We start from the raw sequence: 23,803 nt of genomic DNA, 5'->3' as shown, positions 1-23,803 counted from the left end.
CAGTGAAAATCTGTATGGTCTTCCTTGGTGAAATAAGCCAATATTTTGAAATTATAGGAAGAAAACAAAAATACTGCCACAGGTATGGATGATTCCAATGTTTCCCCACAAGTACAGTTTCCAATAAGACCTTTATCATTAATTTTCTTTGGAGTAGTCAAGTTGTTATTAATTCTTGAAACACTCTGGCCCTGGGGCCATCAAACTGGTTTCTCTTTCCCTGGAATGCTCTTCCTCAGATACCCACAGGGCTCATTCCCCACTTCCTTCAAGTATTTTTCTCAATGTGATCTTCTCTGGCCTAATGAACTACCCTATTAAAAATAACAACCCAAGTCCTGAGTGTAGTGTACTGGTAGAGTGCTTGCCTAGCATGCATAAGACCTTGGGTTCAAGCCCCAGCATTGGAGGAAAAAAAAAATGTACAATCTTTGCCCTCATTCTTCCCTACACTCCTAATCCTCATTACCATGCTGTATTTTTTTTCTTAGTCCTTACCTGCTAACACTCTGTATAATTCATCATTTAATATGTTTCTGTTTATCTGCTAGAATATGGGCCACAGAATAAATAAAGGGTTTTTTTTTTAATTCACTGATGTATCCCAAGGACCAAGGACAATGCCTGTCACATAGTAGGCCCTCAACAAATATTTGTGGAATGAACTAAAGCAAATTACAGGAAATAATTATCCCCCCTTACACACACACACACACACACACACACACACACACACTGCATCAGATTGACCAAAACAGTTTTTGAGTCTTAACCTGAAATTTTTTAAAAAATAGAAAATTTTTAATTACAGAGCTGGCAAGTTTTAGGCTTTATAAGAAAAGGAACAAGAATCAAGTTCTATTAAATATTTGCCAATCCCCTCAGTTCCTTCATTATTCAAATTGGATAATGAAAAGAGAATTCAAGAATCTCTAGTTCTAGTGAAAACACACTGCAGAGAACAGAAGCTATAAAAAAGGCATGATTAATAGCTTGAACATAACTGAAATACGCAACTGTACAAAGGGCCAAAGGTGCACAGGAAAGTATAGCTGTTTCTCTCATCAAGTTGGGACTAAAACTGACCCATGGCCCAATGAAGAAGAGATGTCCCATGAATCCTCCACCTACCACCACCACCACCATCACTCCCACCAGAATCAGCAACAATACTCTCAGACTATCAGCACTTGAGCTTTTTTCTTCTTGAACACTTTCTGCTATGAACATATGATGCTAAAAATAAAAGCATACGGACTTCTTCTAACCCAATTATTTCTTGAGAAGGAGAAATTATACAAACAACTAACTTTGGAATAACATATTTTGGAAAGAATGTTTGTTGAAAACTGTTGGAAACTCAGGAACACATGGTTGATTAAGTGTTGAAATATTTATTAAATATGAAAATCCACTACAAGAAAAGGGAAGTTCTTCCATGGAGCTGAAGGCTAACCCAACACAAGACAGAGAGTCATGTTAATAAAAAGCTAAATAAGGAGGTCTGTGGTTGTGGCTGGTGGGTCTGTGGTTGTGGCTCAGTGGTAGAGCGCTCACCTAGCATGTGCAAGGCCCTGGGTTGGATCCTCAGCACCACATAGAAATAAAATAAAGAAGCTGAATAAATGGATTTAAGAGCACAACTAGTTTATAATGGCACCAACAACAATATGATGATAAAAAGAGGAAGCCAGGGCTGGGGTTGTGGCTCAGTCAGAGTTATAGAGTGTGAGGCACTGGGTTCAATCCCCAGCACCACATAAAAATAAACAAATAAATAAAGGTATTGTGTACATCTCCAACTAAAAAATATATTTAAAAAAAATGAGGAAGCCAGACAGAAAAGAAAAAAAAAACAATGTATTGTGAATAACTGTAAATTTTATTAAAGTTGTATTAAAAACACTGGATTGCACAGTTAGAAGAATGAATTTTATGTATGCAAATTATATATCAATAAACTATTATTTTTAAAACAACATAAAATCATTATTGTTTGCATAAGTACATTTCAAATCTTGGTTTTCACAGAAGAGCTTCTGAAATCACTTTAATATACCATGATCAGGATATTTTAGAAAATGAAACAGAATGGAGTAGAATGAAAAGTATTCTACTGCATATAATACGGGTAAGATCTGTTTCATGACACATATTTTGATTTTGCGTGTGTATGTATGTGTGTGTGTCTGTCCATCTGTCCCCACATCCACACAAAACTTTTGCAGAAATGTTTATAACTGTGTCATTCATGATGGTCAAAGAATGGAAAGAACCCAGATGTCCATCAAGATGAATGAATAAATAATGGGATATTATTCAGTAATTCAAGGGACTGAAGTACTGATGCAAGCTACAATATAGATGAAATTTGAAAGTATTATGCTAAGTGAAAGAAGCCAGTTACAAAAGACCAGAGAGTGCATGATTCCACTTACATAAAATGTCTAAGACAGGCAAATCTATAGAGACAAAAAGTAGATTAGTGTTTGCCTACAGGTGCTATTTACAGGGGAGGTTGGTATGGGATTTCTTTCTAAGGTAATAAAAATGCTTTGAAATTGTAGTGATTGTTGCACAATCTCTGAATACAACAAAAATCTTTGAATTGTAGATATTTTAAAATGGATAAATTCTATGGTATGCAAATTATATCTCAATAAAGCTATTTTTTAAATACACATAAGTAAAACATGAATTTTTTTATTCCTGAGATTACACCAAGTCAGCTGAAGTCATAAAAACAGTTTCAGAGTTCTTTGCTGTCAGACAACTTCATGATCTTCAACTTTTGATGTGGGGCCTCTTCCCTAGAATAAGTCCTTAAAATAGATCCTTATTTATACTGTGGTATACATGGTTAAAACTACTTATACTAAAAGGACTATTCTTTTTTTAATATTTATTTATTTATTAGTTGTAGTTGCACATAATACTTTCATTTATATGTGGTGCTGAGGATTGAACCCAGGGCCTACACACATGCTAGGTGAGTGCTCTACCACTGAGCCACAATCCAGCCCCAAAAGGACTACCTTTACTGGTGCTTTATTCATATTTAAGTCAGCATGTACAGATCTTTTATAAGCATAGAGATTTCCCAGAATCCCATATGGGTAACCTCCCAAGAAATATTTTAAAATAGAAAATGTTTTATATTAGCTTATACCATCAATTAATATTATAAGGAAAATTTATAATTAACAAATATTTAACTAATATAAATATTTTATTATATAGTATGTTTATATTATAAAACTATAAAATAGCATTATAATTGACTTAATTAATTCACATAAATAATAAAAATATTTTACATTAACTTGTTAGTCCATAAAAGAAAGATAAAAATTAGAAAAACTTAAACAAATATTAGGCAACAGTTATATAGGGCTTAGAAATAAAAGAAGATGTTGTCCTTAGTTCAATATCACAGTTTAAAAAATGAGAAATAAATATTAAGGGAAATCATTGGCTGAATATGTCATATGAATTCAGGTCCATCAGGAACACTACATGTCACTCTCTCAGTAGACACACATCATTGTCTTAAAGAAAATGCAGCTCCAGGCAGCAAATGACAAAGCCTGGTGAATAAAATCACACACAAAGGTTAAACATCTAGGATTTATTTTTGTTAGGAGAGACGGGGCTATAAACTGACACGGATGATTTTGTCACAGTGATTAAAGTTGCTGGGAGACAGCAAGGCAGCGTTAGGTGGTGGAATGTCAGTATGCCAATCATGGTCCAAGTTCCTGCCACTTTCTCTGGCAGGCTCTCTCCTCTTATCACTACGGCCCTGCCTTTCCTAATAAACCCTGCCTCAGATTCCAAGAAGAGGGACAGCTACATCAGTGCAGACACTCACTATCCAAGGATCCCCACAGAATCTGGGCATACTAAAGACTCAGCATCTCTGTTGGACCAACAGGAATATGTGAGGTAAAGAAGAAGAAAGAGTTCAGAGATTAGGCATCTGTGGAAGGAGCACCATGCTTCTCTTCACCCCATCCAAAAAAAGATTTGAATATTCCACTTGGAAAGAGGTATTATAACTATGGGAAATACCTCCAAAGTAAATAAAATCACTAACATAAATGATTACAAAAAAACTTTTACTCTACATCTTTGAGACAGAAAATTGAAATAAAACAGACCATAAATATTTACTGAGTACCCTCTGTAGGTCAGGCACAATACTAAGCAATGAATAAGCAATGGTGAATATGAATGACCAAACACACGCCAAGATTGCAGTCTCTGTCATAGGGTCACAATCTAGTAACACCCATGTTGTAAGGGCCCTAGCCCCCTCCCCTAACACACACATAAGCATACACAATTTTATGCCAAGCCTATGATACAAGTTCTACTTTTAGTGTATGTGTAAAAATGCCTGTCATTCCTTTATCCTAAATATGCACCCTGTACCAGTGTGGCAATGGATCACCATCCTGTAGCAATGGATCACCATTGAAGCCTCTGAAAAGTGTCATGCTCACCAAGTGAGGAGGATAGACTAGGTACATAACTCAAAATAACTCAAAACTTAAAACCCAGGGGATTAGCAGCAATGAGAATTTTTTTAAAAATTAGAAAGGAGATTATTTCAGCAGTGAAGAACAGAATGGATACTTCAATCCATACCCAATGAAGAGAATAATTAAGGGGCAAGGGGAATCAAAGAAAAAGAAAAAAACACACAAAATATGATTTAAAGGTAAGTAGTAAAATGGAAAGCTTGTTGAACTATACCACATTTTCCAAATTCCAAAATACGTTAAGTCCAGCATTGTGCAACAGGGATGGTTCCCAACACTGAATGTAAATAACTTCTGGAGACTTGTTTTTACTTCAGTTGCTAAGAGAAAGAGACACTTGACAGAAATAGAGTGGGGGAAAAATACAAAATAAACCAAAGGTCAGAGGAAATAAGAAGTTATGTTCACAGGAAAATGACAAATGGAAAAGGACTACACAAGAGTGACAGAGCCTTCCTTACTGAGAGGTGAGGAATAAAGAGATGAAGAACGACGTGAAGAAATAACTAACCAGGGAAAGTCTAATGTAACATCAGGCATATGAGAGCACAAAAATGGAACAAGGCCCTCTACATGGCATGGCATAAACTATCCCATTCAGCCAACATTTGTTTGTTGACTATTCGTTGTGTATAAGACTGTCTGCACTCAATGATGGGAAGAAATAAAAATGAAGACTAGGGTCCATAACTACATTCCATGTTTTTCTGTGCAACTAAATTAAAATACTTTTACCCCAATACTCTACAACTGTAAACTCCAAGATTTCACAATCAGAATATTTAAACAACTCACATCAGTGATTTCAAATTAAACTGGTTCAAATTACAAATTAATGGTGCTTTTCTTCATTACCCATAAGAACATTGTCTATGCAAGATCATTAAGAACTATAAGAACACTGTTCTCAACTTATCTCAGAAAGTACATCATATAAGAATTCTTAGTATTTCAACATCAGTATCCCCCTGCCCCTTTACCTTAAGGCATCCTGAGGGTCAACAAAAATGTACACTGTGATTTTAAAATAGTCTTACCTCTAGTTACCTACTCATTCAGAAATGGTTCCACCTTTGGTGACAACAAACATGAATTTCCTCTACCTACCCACCCCACTCAGTATCTGTCCAACTTAAAAGGCACTTTTATGAGGAAATAACTTAGAAAGCAATATCCTAATTACACATTAACCATCCATACAGGATCATAAAAAGTACAATATTTTTTTTAGTCCTGAGTCAAATTTTCATCATCTTCAATAATATTTACATTTCTATCAAAGTCAATAAAAACTTTTCATAAGAAACAATAGCCAAAGTGTTCACCATAATGGTAACTATGAAAATGCATTTGTTTTAAAAATTACCCAGTGTTCTCATTAAACAATACCTAAAGATTTTCTGGAACACACATCAAAGTATTCCTAACTCTGATAAGCTGCAGGGTATATCAAAGTCACCTTGAAAATTATTCACTCTTCGGCAAAGACTGATACCAAAAATATCCAATTAAATAATTAAATCTTTCCAAACTCCAGTTTGCAAAGACTTTTCATTCATACACCATACATTTAACAAATACCACGTGCTATTCTACTGCTCATTTTATACAAATTTAGTTTAATTTTTAGAGAATCAAAAACTCCTGGGGCTGGGGTTGTGACTCAGCGGTAGAGTGCTCACCTAGCACATATGTTCGAGGTGCTGGGCTCGATCCTCAGCACCACATAAAAATAAACAAATAAAATAAAGGTATTGAGTTCAACTACAACTAAAAAAAATAAAGAAAAAAAAATTCCTGCATGAGTAAGGAAATTGATTTAGGCTTCATCTCCCAACTCAGGAAAGGCATAGTGTCTAGAGTCGGAATTACATAAGAGGGAGCAGAATGGGCCCCTTAGATCCCTCTCCCACACCCTGCAGAACTTTAATAAGACCAACTGAGAGGAGGAGGAAGAGGAAGAAGGAGGAAGAGAAGGAAAATTAAGAAAGAAAGAGAGAAAGGACAATGGAGGAGGAAAGAGGGAAAAGAGAGGAGAAAAGGAGCTTCAAAGGAGCAATAGGCTATTTTCAACAGTGTGTAGTATTTGTTAAATAAATGTATGTTGAAATAATGTAGAGTCTTTATAAATTGGAGTTTTGAAAATTTGTAATTATTGAGTTGAATACTTTTCTTTCCAGTCCTTTTTCCCCCCCCAAAGATTATGAGTTCTTTTCAAGGTGAATTTGGCATGAATTGCAGCTTAGTAGTAGTTAGGAATACTTCCATGGGTATTCTAGGAAAAACTTTAGGGAGGGGCTGGCGTTGTGGCTCAGTGGTAAAGCGCTTGCCTAACATGTGCAGGGCCCTGGGTTCAATCTTCAGCACCTCATATAAATAAATAAAATAAAGGTATTGTGTCCAACGACAACTAAAAGCTAAATATTTAAAAAAAAAAAAACTTTAGGGAGCATTGAATGAGAATGCTGGGAATTTTTTTAACATATGCATTTTCAAATTTACCATTATGCTGAATAATTCCGTTTCTTTCCTTTGAACAAAACACTTAAAATTCATGGGGAAATGAACGCAATCCCAGGGACCATCAGAGCAAGTCTGGCTAAAGACAAGTTTCCTTTTAAAAAACCTATAACATGGATCAAAAATGGAACCAACCACTAAATCCTAAATGGTTAAGATTAAAAATCAGAAAGTCCCTCAGACTCTTTAAGGTAGTGCTCTCTCTAGTTCAGACAGGAGGTCCTGGATTGGCCCAGCTCAGTGGGACTAGTATCTTCTCTCATAACTGATCTGCGATTTCCCTGAGCCTTTGGCCAAAGCCTGCTCCTGCTCAGATTCTGATGATCTTCCCTACTCTCCAGTCTGAACTAGATTAATAGCACCAAGTGGGGCATAACCTTGACTTCCCTTATGCCTGCTGAGGATCCACAGCTGGGAGCCTGGATAGACTTCCCCCTGACTGGATATTCTAAAAGCATTCTAAAACCACTAGAGAATTTAAGGAAACCTTCAGGATCAGGTTCTGTCAAGTAGCAGCTCCCTCTGCAGCATCTTGCTGTTTAATCCAAGGAAAGAGAAACTCCTTAGAGAAAAGTCTGCACTATGACCAGGATAGCAAAAATTCCTGTAGCAGTCTGGCCCCAACACCTAATCTTACTAGTGGAGGATATGAAGGGAATTTCTCGCCAACAAGCCTATTTTAAAGGTGAATTGGAAAAAAAAAAAAATCGGAAGAGAAATTGACCCACTAAAGGTAAAGGCTAGAGAGATGAGGCAGTGCCAAGAGAATATGTGGTCTAACAAAACTGTCACCCAGGAGTTCCGTTGCCTTGGGTAAGAAATTTTAAAACCATTGCAAAATGAGAGCTCTCAAGACCTATCTCAAGAAAAGTATCATTGATTTCTCATCTTCAAAGTGTTATCTAATGATCTCGGACAAAAAAATGCAACAAAAAGGGCAACTCTGGCTAAGTGCTAAAATCCCCTGGTACAAAATAAATTTTTAAAAAGGAGAAGAAAAGTCTTTGTTTACCCTTGCTGATACATATGATCCTGAAAAATCTCTTCAATGCAGACAACTAATTGATTTGGGGACAAGAGGAATAAGGAAATTCCTTATTCCTTCTCTTTCCACTTAAAACTACTGATATTTCTGATCATGGTATAGCATTTTGAGTTTTATTTTCAAAATCAAGTTACAAATAATAGCTTGTGCTGGAAACAAAACATATTTCTATCTTAAAGGGAATTCAAATGATGTAATCAGAAGTAAAGGGCAGCAAGAAGTCTAAAGTCATGTTCTACATGACGTATTTATATCTTAAAAATATAGCATGTTGAACTCTATTTTAATTATGTGTAATATAATTGCAAGTTAGCCAAAGAGTCCTGGGCAGGGTCAACAGTTTCCTAAATAAATAATGTTATTTATTTAAGAATGTTCTAACATAGAGATGAATGAGAAATGTTATGTTAAATAAGTTGCAAAGATTTTACAAAAAGATTATTTGATGTTGGTTTCTAACATTTTCTTTGAGAGTCTTTTTACAGTTCTACCATTTTCTAGCTTTATGACCTCGAGCAGCTTAATTAGCTTCTAAGCCTAAGTTTCCTCATTTTTAAAAAATATTTATTTCTTAGTTATAGGTGGACACATTTTATATTTATGTGGTGCTGAGGATCAAACCCAGTTCCTCACGAATGCCAGGTGAGCACTCTACCTCTGAGCCATAACCCCAGCCCCAGCTTCCTCATTTTTAAAATGGATATAATAGTGTCTATTTCATAATGAGAAATGATACATGGAAATCACTTCCATAGTGCCTGGTAGCTGGTAAATGTTAATCCTTGGGCTGGGGTTGTGACTCAGTGGTACAGCGCTTGCCTAGCATGTGTGAGGCACTGGGCTCGATTCTCAGCACTGCATATAAATTAATGAATAAAATAAATGTTATCAACATCTAAAAATATTTTTTTTAAAAAAAAGTTAATTCTTATTTTTTCAACTCTTTCTATTTTTCTTTCTAGTGCTTTTATTACCAAACTAAACACATCCAATTAGATATTCACAGAACCTATCATTTTTTGGTTAAGGCTATGTATCTCTGTGACCTGGATGTCTTGACATTTGGGACCTTCCAGCTTCTAATTCTATAAAGCCACAAAACATATTTTGTATATTTTCTTTTGATGAAGGATATAGGAACGTGGATCCCTGTTTAGCATTTAAAGTTTCTGTTTATGAAACTTTGTCCACAAAAGAGTACATATAACTTTGATGTTGACTGCTGAATACCAAAAACGTTGATTTTTAATGAAAGAATGTAACCATCGAATATTTACATGTCTTTAAAGAGGTTATTTTTCACCTTATAAATGTCAAATATCTCTGAATTTTCCACTTTTACTAGCTTGAAAACTATATATAATACAACTTTTTATATATATACATACATACATATTATTATATATACATATATTAAAGTTGTAAAATGAATGAAACTTCAATGTGTATGTGTGTGTGTGTGTGTGTGTGTGTGTGTATTTCAAGTACTGCAAGAAATATGTTGTTCTAATGGAATTGATATAAGGAATCCTTGATCCCATTGCCAAAGACATCCAAATGTCTTAAATGACATCTGAAGAACTGTCAGTATCCCTCTACCACTGGCCAGTGTAGCACAGTGGTTGATCATATAACTGGTGCACTGGAGTTGAAATCCTTGAGTTCAAATCCCCTCTCAGCTTTGCGATTTCACAGATAAGTTATTAACCTATCATAAGTGATTTTTTTGAGGATGGGATGAGTTCACATACATCAAGCACTAAGAAGACTATTTGGCACATAAAGTCACCACATAAATTACTACATATTAATTTTTTAGTGTATAACATATATAGAAATTCTATTACAAATATTTTTCTCTTTTCCTGATTTCTTTTTCCTTCTACCTTCCATCATTCCCCTCAAGGTTCCTTCCTTTTCTCTCCCCACCCCATTTTTATGAACATCTTCTTTTCCTTTGGTTTGGATATGAGGTTTGTCCCCAAAGCTCCTGTGTTTATGCAGGAATGTTCAGAGGTGGAATGATTATGAGAACTATAACCTAATCAGTGGATTGATCCATTTTATAGATTAATAATTTGGAAGAACTACTATACTGGGTGGTAGCTATAGGCAGATAGGTGTGGCTGGAGGAGTTGGGTCACTGGGAGTTGGAGATTAGATTTCATCCCTCTGGCCCCTCCTTCTCTTTGTCTCCTCTGCTTTTAGGGAGATAGCAACTTTCCTTAGCCCAGAGCAAAGGAGCCAGTTGACCATGGACACAACCACTGAAACTATGAGCCCAAATAACTTTTTTCTCCTTTAATTGTTCTTGTCAGGTATTTTGGTCACAGCAATGCAAAGCTGACTAACACAGAACTGTTAAACAATACTGACCTTACAGGTTCCTGTTCTCAGTGTGTCCAGATTAAAAAGACAGTCTCTCTACATGTACATCTAAAACAGACTCTAATTGGTAAAATTGGCATTCTTTGCCATATGAGAAAGTGAATAAAACTAGGAACAAATTTTATCAACCCAAAAGCTCATAGAGACATTTATAGTTTTCCATGTGTAGCAGTTAAGAAGTGATGAAAACTGGTTCCTTTTGTGCACACTAAAATTACTAGATAGAATTTCAAAGATAACAAAAAATGTATATTTTTGGGGGGGATCTCACAGAGCAGAAACAAAGTAATTCCTAAATTAGGTTAGATGACTTATAATGTCTCTTCTCTCTAGGACTCTTCAATTCCACTTAGTTATGTAAATTTGAATCAGGACTTAAAGGAAATTTCGTAATTTTGATTTTGACTTTCTTGGAAAAGAAGGTTGGTAGGAGAACCAAAATGTACTGTGAAATGTTCCTGTCCTATTTATGGCAGTATAACAAAGTTTTGATTGGTAGCAAACCTTAATCAATATCCAGCTTAGTTTAACAAATATACAATTAAAAAAATGTTTGTGTTATCTTTGCAAAATACCACCAAAGTTGTAATTCCTAGGATTTCTTTACCACCAGGGAAGCAGTATTGCAGACAATTTACTGTCAAGCTGACTCAGTGCTCCCAAATGAAACAGCACACTTTTAAGTACAGCTCATCCATGCTTAGGAATATATATATAAATATATTCAAACAGAATAGAGCACACCTTCTACTTTCAATCTTGCTATCGTCTTGCATTTTCTCCAGTCATTATTGGTTTTCAAAACTCTGATAAATTGTAAAGCTATGTCCTTGGCACCTGACCAACTATTTGAGAAGGTACAACACTTTCTAAAGGAAGAAAGGGAAAAAAAAAAGTGACCCGCCTAATTCACTGACAAAAATAATGTCCGCTATTTGTAGAGAAATATACTCATATGAGTATACAACAAATTATGCATAATTTATAAGGTGACTACACAACAAAATAAACTACCAAATAACCTATCTTTGTTGCTACAATAAATTTGTGATGCTTGGCAGGCAAAAAAAAAAAAAAAGAGTAATCATTAAGGTGCTTATATTCTATAAAATAGCAATTACAAGATTATCAATATCAAATCATCAGTGAGACTAAGTAGATGATATCTTGCCCAAATGGGTAACCAGTTTAAAAAAATTAAAAATTCTATCTTTTTATCTAACACATGCAATTCTTTCACCATAAATACTTTCAAGACAGAAGAAAGACTATTCTAGTGCCATCTTCCAAGATTGAAATTACTTCAAACTAGTAGACAACCTTGAAGACAGCAAGGTTACCCACAGTCAAGTGTAATCATTTTAACTACTGTTTTTAGGACTTTATGGAATAATAAGCTTTTAGCATGAGGTAATAATCTCACTTGGAATAAAAAATAAAATGTGCTTTGAAGTAACTGACTATGTTAAAATGAAATGTTTTACAAGATGGACTCATCAACAAAAGCACTATTTCACACTCATCAAATTGTCAGCATTTAAACAGAACTAAAATTAAATCTCTTCCAAAATAAAAATTGTTCCCATTTAGGGCTGAAAACTGAAACAAGGACACAATAAGAATAAAATTAAAGTTTTTATTCTGTCATAGTTCTTAGGAGTTTTATGAATCATTGAGTAATACATAGGTCAATTGCTTGATCGTATTAAGTGATACCTGAACTAATTTAAATGACCTATAAGGTCTGTTCTCTCTAGGACAAATCAGTTCCATTCAGTCGTGTAAATTTGGGTAATTTGCAACTCACTTCTTGAAATGTTACACTCCCGTAACTAGGACACCATTTTGCATTCCAGTGATGTCATAAAATTTCTAAATAGTACTCAAGCAGCCTGAGGGAGTTAACGTTATTTAACAGACTCAGAGTACTTACTATATGCCCAGCATTGTCCTAAGTGCTTTACAAACATTAACTCCCTCTACAGTATTTTCAGTATATTTAGTAACTAAGTTCTTATGAGGCTTAATGATGATGTGAACTGGTATTTAACAATGAGTAAAAGTAAACAATCATATTCATTGACTCTTTGAAATTAAGAGTATTCATTTCTAACAAACAGGACCATCCCACTGTAGCATGAATCTAACCAATTAATGCTCCTTACTGAAATCCTTGGACAGCCTACTGGATTAAGTCCACATTCCTCAGTAAGTCAGGAAAGTGCTACAGCATCAATTCCCTGCTTTCTTCTTTTGTCTCTTTGGTCCCTTAACCATCTGCAGTTCACAAAGACAAGTCCAGACTTCACATTCCTATGTCCTTGCTCTCCCTTCAGTTGGCTGTACCCATTCCCTCCCTTTAAAATAGCCAATTACTAATTCCCCCTCAAAACACAACTAAGACAGTGCATCCTCCAAAAAGCCCACCCTGACTGCTTACTTGGGTTATTGCTGGGACTTCTATATTTTCACAGCCATCTTTGATCACTTCCAGAAAACCATGGGGAAGAGCAAAAGGAATTGCTTATTCATTCATTCATCTTCCCACTAGTCTGTGAACATCTTAGAGGCTAGAACTGTGTCTTTTATCTGTAAAGTCCTAGGGCCTTGCACAAAAATTGCTGCAAAGCAGGAGCCCATGTAAATAAATGTCTTTTAAATAAACAAATTGAAAAATCTATATATAAACTTTGTGAGCTCACAAAAAAGTCATCCTGATTTTATTTCTGCAACACACACATAAAAAAATTGCTAAAAATATCTGTGGATACCTAAAGATATCTATTTAATTACCAAAGAAATAGCAAGAGCCATATAAAACCAACTTATTTTTTCAGGTCCAATGACAACTCTTAGAAAACTAGAAGGGCAAGAAAACTTCTTAGTTTCCTAATTGTAGTATAAGTTGGCCTATGTCAAATAGGTCTTTGCAATCCTAACTGCCAGGTGCAGTCCTAGTTGACCATGATTTCAGCAGTAGTTTAAGGAACATGATGAACTGCAATGGGTCCCCAAGTGATGCAGACAACAAGATATACTGTGTGAGGGCTGGAGTTGTAGCTCAGTGGCAGAGCACTTGCCTAGCATTGTGTGAGGCACTGGGTTCGATCCTCAGCATGACATAAAAACAAAACAAAATACAAGTATTATGTTCAACTACAATTTAAAAAAACTTTTTTAAGAAAAAAATATATTGTGTGGCCTATGTGCCAAGCACTGGGACAATTTCTTATAATAATTAATTGTAATAATTACTTTGATGACAATACAAACTTTCACTTCTAACTTGAATTAATAATGTAGTCATGGTGCTTAACCTAAATTCTACCAATTTATTCACACCTCACCAAAAGGCAAGAGTCATTCTTCTCAATTGTGAGATTTATTGTTCTAAGAAGTAAAATCTGCAGGGGCCCAAGGTATTTTCTGACCAACGTGGACAGGTCTATGAATCAAAAAACTGCAGAAGTAGTGCCCTATAAATGGTGAGAAAAGGATTGGCTTGTTTTTCAAAATGTTGGTCTTTCACCAACACACAGTAGGTCAGAAGTTACTGAAGACAGCATTACCAGCATTGAGGCAGAGACTCAGAGTTTTCAGGTTCAATCCTGTGGCTTTTCTGTATCTCTACTTCCTTTTGTCCTTCCTCTCCCAGAAAGTCTCTGTGATTTGTTCTAAAGCACAGCTATATCTCAGCAAAATTCAGACTGTGGGAAACTACACGGTGAAAGACTTCAAGTCTTTAATAAATAACGTTAAAAAAAAAAAAAAGAAAAAGAAATGGAGAGAGGAAATCACACATTAAAAGAAGCCTAAAAAAATAAATAAATAAACCAATCGTGGTCTCTAGGCATTAACTGGATCCTTGTTCAAATAGACAAATGTGACATATGTATATATGGGTATATATATATACCCATATATAATATATATACACACATAACACATATATGTACATGTACGTATATGATACTTGAAGTTTTTCTGGAAAGACTGGCTATTCAATAGTGGTAAGAAATTATTCTTAATATTTTAAAATACGATAATGTCAGGGTTACATGTTTTAAAAGAATTCTTACCTTTCAGGGGTATACTACTGAAATCTTTGCTTCAAAATAATACACGAGGGGAAAGAATAAGTAGAGAGTAGAGATAAAACAGCAGTTGCTAAACATTGAAACTGGGGGTTCATTATGTTATTCTGTCTAGTTTTGTGTGTTTGATATTTTTTATAATCAAAGGTTGCAAATTGGCATGAGAATATTCCTCCACAAAAATACTAATTAGTTGAAAAATAAGATTAAGAAACTATGCTCCCTTCTCTTTCAGTTTTCCAATGAAAACAAGTCAAAATGGAAAATAGGCAGTTACCAAACATTAATTTAAATAATAGACTCCATTAAAACGACTTGGAATAGTATATCTTCTACTAAAATAATCTAACTTTGATGGATATTACAGTAGTCCTTAGATTAATGTCTTAGCGTATATTGACAAAATTTTAACAGAATCAAGCATTTGGCTACAAATTCAGATGTAAATAATATTTTTCTAATTTTACATAGTTTACATATATGGATAAGTCAATATAAATATCACTTCACTCAGATATATCTTAAAGTATTGGTGAGTATATTTAAGCACGTGAAAATGTTCAGTTTGCCTTTGCTTCAGTGAAGTTTTAAAAAAATTTCAACTACATGAATAAGTTCTATCTTAATATGTACTTACAATTGGGTGAACTGCCTGCCAGGTTTATAGCTATAAATTCAAAAATACTTACACAGCTCCCAAAATATTTACTAAAATTAGCTGATAAATTCTAAATAATTTTCAAACATATCTGTGGATATGTGACATTGATCTAAATACAGATACAATCATAAGCTAGGTTTTTAAAAATAATTTTAGATGCTTAATAAACAAAACAGCCCTAATTACACCAAGAGAACTGCTACTAATGAAGAAAGGGGCGGGGAGGGGACCCCTTTTGTAGAAAGTAGTGGTGAATCTTTGGTTTCCACAAATCTAAGTGATCAGAGAACTTAAGTTTAACTTATTTTTACAATTTGGGTTTCTTAGGAATGCCTCCCCCGTCCCCCCCCCCTCATTCTTTTACAGTACCAATCTTGCATTACAAAGTCTAAGCTTTCAGCATTAAACAACAATGATGATGCAAACCTGCCCATATATAATCTCCTCCCCTATGCAAGTTTTTCTGCTTGACTAAAATGAGAGGGTCTACTCCCTCCCCGCCCCTTCACTAAGGTTACTGCTCTGCTGGAGGTATCCCGCCCAAAGTACCCTACTTCCCATGGAGCAAAGCAAAGCTCTCAGCAGTGCTTCTTTCGGTTATTTATTTTTAAATTTATTTTTAGTCCCTTTTCCCCCTTCTTTCTGCATGACTCTCATTAGGATTGCGCTGATTTCACCCAAGTCACCCGTCTCCAGGGCAACCAAGAGCAAACGTGAGGTCGCGGGTGGGCCAGGCCGCTCGAAGGACCACCTCCTGCACCGCGCTTCTCACCTGCCGGCCGCCGTGGTCGCCCCGCACCCGAGTGTTGAGCTCGTCGTGCTGAGTTTCGTCTTCGCCTCCCGAGCGGTAGATGAGGCGCAGTGGCACGATGCTCTGGCGCTCCAGGAAGCGGTTTTCGTTCCTCCTTTCCAGCTCCGTCAAAGAGGCGTCTCCTTCCAGGCAGGAAGGGGGGCAGAAGGGAGTGGAGAGAAAAGGCAAAAATAAAGACTCTGACCCACACTCGTCCCTCCCGTGGTCCTACATCTCTCCCTCACGAAAATTCCACCGCCTCCTCCCTCCCGGACCCCATCTGGAAGGACGCAGAGGCACCAGCTGGAGAACCTTGGACCAGCTCATCTGAGAGCATCCAGGATTGGGGCCCAAAGGCAGGGTACCCCTTTCCCATTCTCCCCAGTCCTCTTAAGAAAAACAGGCATTTGACCCAAGGCTTCTAGTGCATCCGCGCGCCCCCATACATGCATTTTTGCTCCCTTCTTATCACCCTTCCAAATTAAAAAAAAAAAAAAAAATCTCCCCGCGCACTTGAGAAATGGGGGTGCCCCTTTTCAATGAGCCCGAGAGCTCCGAAGACTCCCGGAAAAATGGTACATCCCGAAGCCACTGAGGGTGGCGAACTTACCTGCCCGGCCGCAGAGCGCCCGGGGACAGGTCCCCAGGGCGCAGAGCAGCAAGAAGGGCACGGACGCAGTCGCTGCCGCCTGCATGGTGCTGCTGTCAGCCTACCGCGCCCGAGACGCTCAGCTTCTCATGCCGGGGCTGCCGGGTCCGGCTCTCTAGCTCAGAGCCCTCTGGCTTCCCTCAGCCGCCCCCTCCCAGCCCGGGCCGATGCTGCAGCTGCCAAGGAGCTGCAGCCTCCACCGCGGCGCTGCCTCAGTGCTGCATTGTGCTCCGCGGGCGCTTCCGCTGGTGGGGGGAGCGAGCGAGTGCTGCATTGGGCGGTTGGCTGTAGCTAAGTGGTTTCTAGCGCCTCCCACCTCATACCCTGGCACAGGCTCAGCCGGGCGACGAGCACTCGGCAGGGAGCGAGCGCCCGGTGCACTCGCCCCCAGCGCACCAGTAGGGGCGCGCGCAGGAGTCAGCTGGGAAATGTAGTTCTCTAAGCATCCTGCTAGTCTCCACGACCGTGCCAACTACTACGACCTCGTGACCCTAAGGTCCTGGAAAGCCTGCAGACCAGAGGGAGGAAAAAGGCGAAGAAACTAGTGGTCATCACTGGCAGAAGCCCTGGCGCTGAAGATACCTGCTGCGCTGTTGTGGCATCGAGTATTCATCCACAATGTCCTCAAGGAACTATAAAGTTTCCCACAAATTGGTAGCTAAAGTTAGTATCACAGAACAAGACCCTAAGACAGGTTAAGTTAATCATCCAACAAACACGGTTTGAGGATCTGCTTTGTGGCAGGTGGTTGGCAATGATTAAGGACACCGGTATGAGTCCCCTGCGCAATTGAGTACAAAGGCCGGTTTTTGTTTCTTATTTGGTTTTGTTTTTACATTATGGTATGGAAAGATGATAATATATGAAAAGGTCTAGGCAGACATTTGTATGATTCTCTCAACTCTCGAGGACATTTTTGTTCCTTCTAGAATATCTGCCTGCCTCAAACCTGTATTTGAAAACCAGGCTTGGGGAACTCTGCTTTCTCAATTCAATTATTCTATTTTCCTCTGCTTCCAAATGTTAGTAAAACCCTTCCTCAAAAATAAAAAAGTAAAATAAGCCAGGCGCGGTGGCACACCCCTGTTATCCCACCAGCTGGGGAAGGATAGTGAGTTCGAACCTAACCTCAGCAAAAGCAAGGCACTAAGCAACTCAGTAAGATCCTGTCTCTAAATAAAATACAAAATAGGTCTGGGGATGTGGCTCAGTGGTCCAGTATCCCTGAGTTCAATCCCTGGTACCTAAAAAAATAAAAAAATAAGAAAGACTGGGGATGTAGCTCAGTGATTTGCATTCACAGGGAGATTACAGTATACATTTATGTTTTCTGCCATGCCTATTTGAACTTTCTTGTCCTTTGTTATAATTTGGATAGATTTTGGCTATCCAGATCCTATAAAGGAATCACATTAATTAATCATGTTGATATCATATTTATTGGACCAAATATACAAGAAGTTGCTAGAACATTGGAAACTTTCATAAGAAACATGTTTTCTGCAGCCAGGTGTGATTGAACACACCTGTAATCCCAGCTACTCTGGAGGCTGAGGCAGGAGGATAATAATTCAAGGCCAGTCTGAGCAACTTCGTGAGACACTGTCTCAACACAAAAATAAAAATGGATGGGGAGGTTGGGATTGTGGCTCAACGGTAGAGCTCTCGCCTCTCTCACCTACCAGGTGTGAAGTGCTGGGCTGGATCCTCAGCACCACATAAAAAAAAAAAAAAAAGCAGAACAGGACTGGGGATACAGCTCAGTTGGTAGAGTGCCTGCCTTGTAGGCACAAGGCCCTGGGGTCAATCCCCAGCACCAAAAAAAAAAAAAAAAAAAAAAAGGGTATTGTTTCATTACAACTAAAAATACATTTTTTAAAAAAAGGCTGGGAATGTAGCTCAGTGGGAGAGTGTCCCTGAGTTCAATCCCTATTACTGGGGAAAAAAAAAAAAAAGATGGAAAACAAGTTTCCCAGAGGGTGGAAGATTCAGGGATCTGCTATATCAATAACATCTTTAGAGTTCTTACTAGAACTCTAAACTTAGGGGAATGTCAGAATACCAAATCCAGAGGAAAAGACAAATTATTGTATGCTGAACCTTCCAAACATAAAGAAGTATAAAGCCTGATGGTCCTCTTCAGGTTCTGGAGGCAGTAAATTCCACCTGGGAATACTGCTTGGAATCTTTTGTAAGAAAGACTTCCAGCTGTGAGTGAAGGCCCCAATCAAGAATGGGCTCTGCAGTCATATAACTAGATAGGTTTAAACATTCTATTCAGTGGTAGATAAAACCATGTTGTGGGGAGCTTATGGCAAGCTACAATAAGGAAATCACAGTCCAGGCCCTTAGGGTTTTACAATAAAGCCAAGCCAACTTCAGTGGAGATGTTAGATATTCTCTGGGGGGGGAAAAAAAAAAAAAAAAAAAAAAAAAAAATATATATATATATATATATATATATATATATATATATATATATATATAATCATATATGAAAGTTGAAGCACCTGGCCTTAGAAAACAGTACCTGGCAAAACCTTAGAAAACATCAGGGATACCACTCTTCACCTGAGAGTGTACTTCCCCAGGAAATTCACCCTGTAAAGAGTTACCATTACAAGAATTTACAGATTTGTAAATTCCCTAAAGGAAATAGTGGGGGTTTGTGGGTTATTGTCAATTTATAGTTTTATTCTCTATGAAAATACTAAGACCAGGAAAAGATTTTATGGGGATGATATTAGAGGTACCTAATATGGTCTTTGGGAGCCTCAAAAGAATTTTGGGGGTAAAACACCAAACTACTCAGCTTATCCCTTTGAGTTAAAGATATTCATTAAAAATAAGTGAATAACTCCTTTTGAAATGGTTGTAATATAATCAGATCATTCTCAAAGTGTATATTTGTTTCCATTGTTATGTGAGTTTATTACTGACAATGATACATGTCACTATATGAACCCTCAATCTTTCTTGTATATGGAATTTTCAAGTCTTACTTTTTCGTTACCTGCAATTTTTTTTTTACAATGCGTAAATTTTTCACATCTATTTCTTGCATTGAGTGTTACTTTTTTATTGATAAATTATTTTTGCCTCTTAATTGCTCTGAGCTCTTCCTAATTTTATTTTTTTTATTTTTTGTATAGGATTTTAAGGAGGTTACTTCCCTCAAATATTGCTGACATAATTAAGACTGCTAATTAATGGTAAGGAGCTTATTTGCAAAGACCTTAAATTGTTCTTTTAAATCTAAGTTGTACATAATCATCAGTGTGAATAGATGACCATGTGGGTATATTGCTGTCTCTGCATACAGAAAGGGTAATCTCTTTTTTGTTTTTGTTTTTCTTGGTACTGGGGATGGATTTACCATGTTTTTTTTTTTTTTTTTTTTTTTTTGGACAGGGTCTGGCTAAATTGCTAAGACTGGCCTCAGCCTCCCAAATTACTGGGTTTACAGATGTGAGCCCACCACATCTGGCTAGAAAGGGTAATTTCTTGCTTGGAATTTGTGGAAGCATGATGTTGTACTACTTCTTGTATGATACCATTAAACAGCCCTATATCTAATGCAACTTAAATGCTGAACTGCTTGACCTTTCTTTGCACTATGTCAATCTTCCCCAGCTTTTGCCCCACCCTACCCATGACATGTAATCACAGCACTTGTCTTATGCATTTTATTTGTAGTAGTACAGACTTCAAAACAGGCATGCCTACAGTAGCTCTTAGATAAAAGGTAATTTGGGCCCAATTATATCTTGAGCAGCCTATACCGTGAAGGGCATTGTTTTAGACTTCTTTGTTTTTAACCTGGCAGCCTCATGGTTTTAAGATTCAGCTAGCTCAACAAAGGTTTAATTTGCATTTATTGTGCTTAAAAACTCTTCCATCTATAGGAAGAGGACCATTATTCTTACATCTCACTTTATTAATTAAACAACATTGGAATTTCTGAAAAGTGTAACAAAATTTTCTTTGGTTTCACAATCAATATTACATTTATAGAAATTTATAATATTTAAATATATAACATTTATTCACTTTCAAGTATTTTAATATATTCTTTAGATTAGCAACAGTGTTCAAACATAAAATTCATCTAGTAATACAGAAAAATTATATGATGCATAAAATATACCTTTTGCTACAATTTCATTTGTCGTCTTGGGAAAATTAGCATTCATTTTTGAGTCACAAAACCACATTGTCTTCACTGCTATTTCTACTTCTAGGTAATATGGAGCTAACTTTGAACGCTAACACTACTCATCTTTAGTTGATCATTATTTAAGGTGTCTTCCCCCACACACCTCCCAACACTTTTCAACTGTAGTGCTCTTGATAGCAGAATTCTACTTACATGCTTACCAGGGAATTCTTACTTGTCTGGACATTTTTGGCAAAGCATGGGTCCCCCCCCGCCCCCCCCGCCGCCATCCAACACTCACACAGCCCCCTTCTCTTTCTTGTACCAGGGATTGAACCTGGGGTGCTTAACCACTGAGCCACACCCCCAGTCCTTTTTTAGCTTATTGAGACAGAATCTCACTAAGTTGCTGAAGCTGGCTTGAACTCAGGATCCTCCTGCCTCAGCTTCCCGTGCTGCTGGGGAGGATCCCATGCCTCCTGTGCCCAGCAGTATATGACTTTCAAACCAAGAATTGCTTATCTACTTTGCTGAGGGATCTTTGAAGAATCCTACTGTGAAAGTGCCTTGCTACATTAAATGTCCTTTTGTGAGCAAATATGGGAGCCAAACCAGAATAAAGGGCTATAAGAGGAGGGGAAAAGTGCTATGGAAATGCGCCCTTCTTGTCAGTGCACATACTTGTTGCAAATGCAGGCTGGTTTTCTGCCTGAAGTTATCTCCCTGGCTAAATGCCTGTCTGCACAGCTCAACCCATACAAATTTTATGTGAGAGCCCTCTTACAACGTATAGCACTATTCCAAGGGAACTGAAATTTAAATGTTTTGTTTTTTTTGTTTAAGATTTTAGGGGTGTTCTAAAGGTCTGATGTTCAAAATAGTAGTTTAAAAATGATGTCAAAATAAAATGTAACAGGTTTCGTTTCAGCTTGAGTCTTTTTCTTCTTACTAAATACAACTGAGGCAAAATTGTACTGACCAATTGTGAGGCAAACACCACCACTGAAAACTGATGAGACCATTACTCTAATACCAAAGTATCATAAGGCAAAATATATACCTCCTAATTATTTGGGAAAATTTGAAAAATACAAGTAACTGAAGGACAGATAAACCTGCAATTTTCTAAGTTTCCAAGATTTTATAAGGCTGTATACAAAATTTGAGATTCACATATACACATGCATGTTACAGAAAATGCTACAATAGTAACTTACAATGGTATAAATAATAAAGCTGTTGGAAAGTCATTATTTTCTCTTTGATCTTGTCTAAGTACTTTTATACCAGAAATCATATGAACTAATCCTATATTTGGAATCATAAAAGGTTAGTGTTAATCTATAGTTCAATGCCATTTTTCCTTTCATCTCCTATTACCAAATTGATTAACACTATTAACCAAGTTTAATTTTTAGTTACTTGTTATATTTAATCGTACTTTCCCCCTAACCCTCAGTACTAGGGATTGAATCAGGGACACTGTACCACTGCATTTCCTATTCCTTTTTATTTTAAATATTTTTTACTTGTAGTTGAACACAATACCTTTTATTTATTTTTATGTGGTGCTGAGGATCGAACCCAGAGCCTCGCACATGCTAGGCAAACGCTCTAACATTGAGCCACAACCCCAGCACCTCCTTTCTATTTTTGAAAATGAAACATGGTCTAAGTTGCTCAAGCTGGGCTCAAACCTGGATTATAGGTGTGTAGCACTATGCCTGACAACAAATATTTTACTGTGAAAAAGATGTCATTGGTTGTAAATGCCTCACTCCTATAAAAATATATCAAAAGGCAAAAAGTATTATCTATGAAGTCAAAATTCTTCTTACACTTGAATTTTCTGTTTTCCAAATTACTTTATTGACAAGATCGAGGCAATCCTCACATGTTTTTCAAAGCATGAATCTATAGTTCAATGCCATTTTTCCTTCCATTTCTTATTACCAAATTAGGGGATAAAAGAGTAACATTGGAAGGAATTATTCCTGAAGTTAAAGGTAAGAAATCAAAATTCTATTCCATGTGGTAGCATTGTTAACTTTTTAAAAACTTTGACTTTTTTTTTTTTAAGTACTAGGGATTGATTGAACTCAGGGATACTTTACCACTTATATTCCCAGATTTTTTTTTTTTTTTTTTTTTTTTTTAAATCTTGAGGTGGGGTCTCACCAAGTTGCACAGGCAGGCCTTGAACTTGCAATCCACCTGCCTTAGCCTCCAGTGTAGCTGGGATTACAGGCATATACCACTACAAGAGGCTCCTTCATTACTTCTTACCCTACAAAAATCTAACTCATGCCAAAGTACAAGTATGATCCAACCAGGTCACAATAAAGTTCCAATGTTTCTAATAACTCCAGAATTCACACATAGAAATTAGTATTTTTCCCTTTCCATATAAATATTGTTTTTAAAGGCAATAATTTCACATTATCAAGGGAGTCTATGCCTGTGTGTGTGTGTGTGTGTGTGTGTGTGTGTACACGCACATGCACCCTCAGGATCAAACCCAAAACCTTGTGCATGTAGGAAAGTGTTCTACCAAGAAACATCTACAGCCCAAGAATCTATTTTAATAGACAAAAGATATAACTAGAATATCCAAATTTATAATGCTTAATTTTTTGATATTCTCAAAACTTCACCCAAAGCAGTGACCAAGCAAACAATATCCATTTTAAGAAAGAAATTTTCTAGTTGTAGATGGAACACAATACATTTATATTTCATATGGTGATGAGGTTCAAACTCAGTGCCTAGGCAAGCGCTCTACCACTGAGCCACAACCCCAGCCCCCAAATAATATTCATTTTAACTCTCAGGAAAGAACTATGAAAATAGTATGTAAAATGAGTCAAATTTATTTTATAATTTTTTATAACAGGTATTCAATTTTGTAAAAAAATCACAAACATCATCTGTATTAAAATTTACATTTGGCTCTGTA

At 36.8% G+C, this 23,803-nt stretch overlaps 1 protein-coding gene across 4 annotated transcripts in view; it reads right to left on the bottom strand.

Annotated features, from left to right (window-relative positions):
* Adam22 (ADAM metallopeptidase domain 22) overlaps positions 1 to 16,737 on the bottom strand; it is a 208,720-nt gene extending 191,983 nt beyond the window's left edge. For all 4 annotated transcript variants that reach the window (XM_076860837.1, XM_076860809.1, XM_076860827.1 and 1 more), the window contains exons 1-2: positions 16,653 to 16,737; positions 16,025 to 16,185 (exon numbers count right to left, since the gene is read on the bottom strand). In XM_076860837.1, the coding sequence (XP_076716952.1) occupies positions 16,025 to 16,185; positions 16,653 to 16,737 (246 nt within the window). The remainder of the gene's footprint in view (positions 1 to 16,024; positions 16,186 to 16,652) is intronic.
* Between the last annotated feature and the right edge of the window lie 7,066 nt (positions 16,738 to 23,803).

Source organism: Callospermophilus lateralis, chromosome 1 (genome assembly GCF_048772815.1).
Source record: "Callospermophilus lateralis isolate mCalLat2 chromosome 1, mCalLat2.hap1, whole genome shotgun sequence".
In the NCBI taxonomy this organism is placed as follows: Eukaryota; Metazoa; Chordata; class Mammalia; order Rodentia; family Sciuridae; genus Callospermophilus; species Callospermophilus lateralis.
This window is presented reverse-complemented; position numbering and strand designations above follow the sequence as displayed.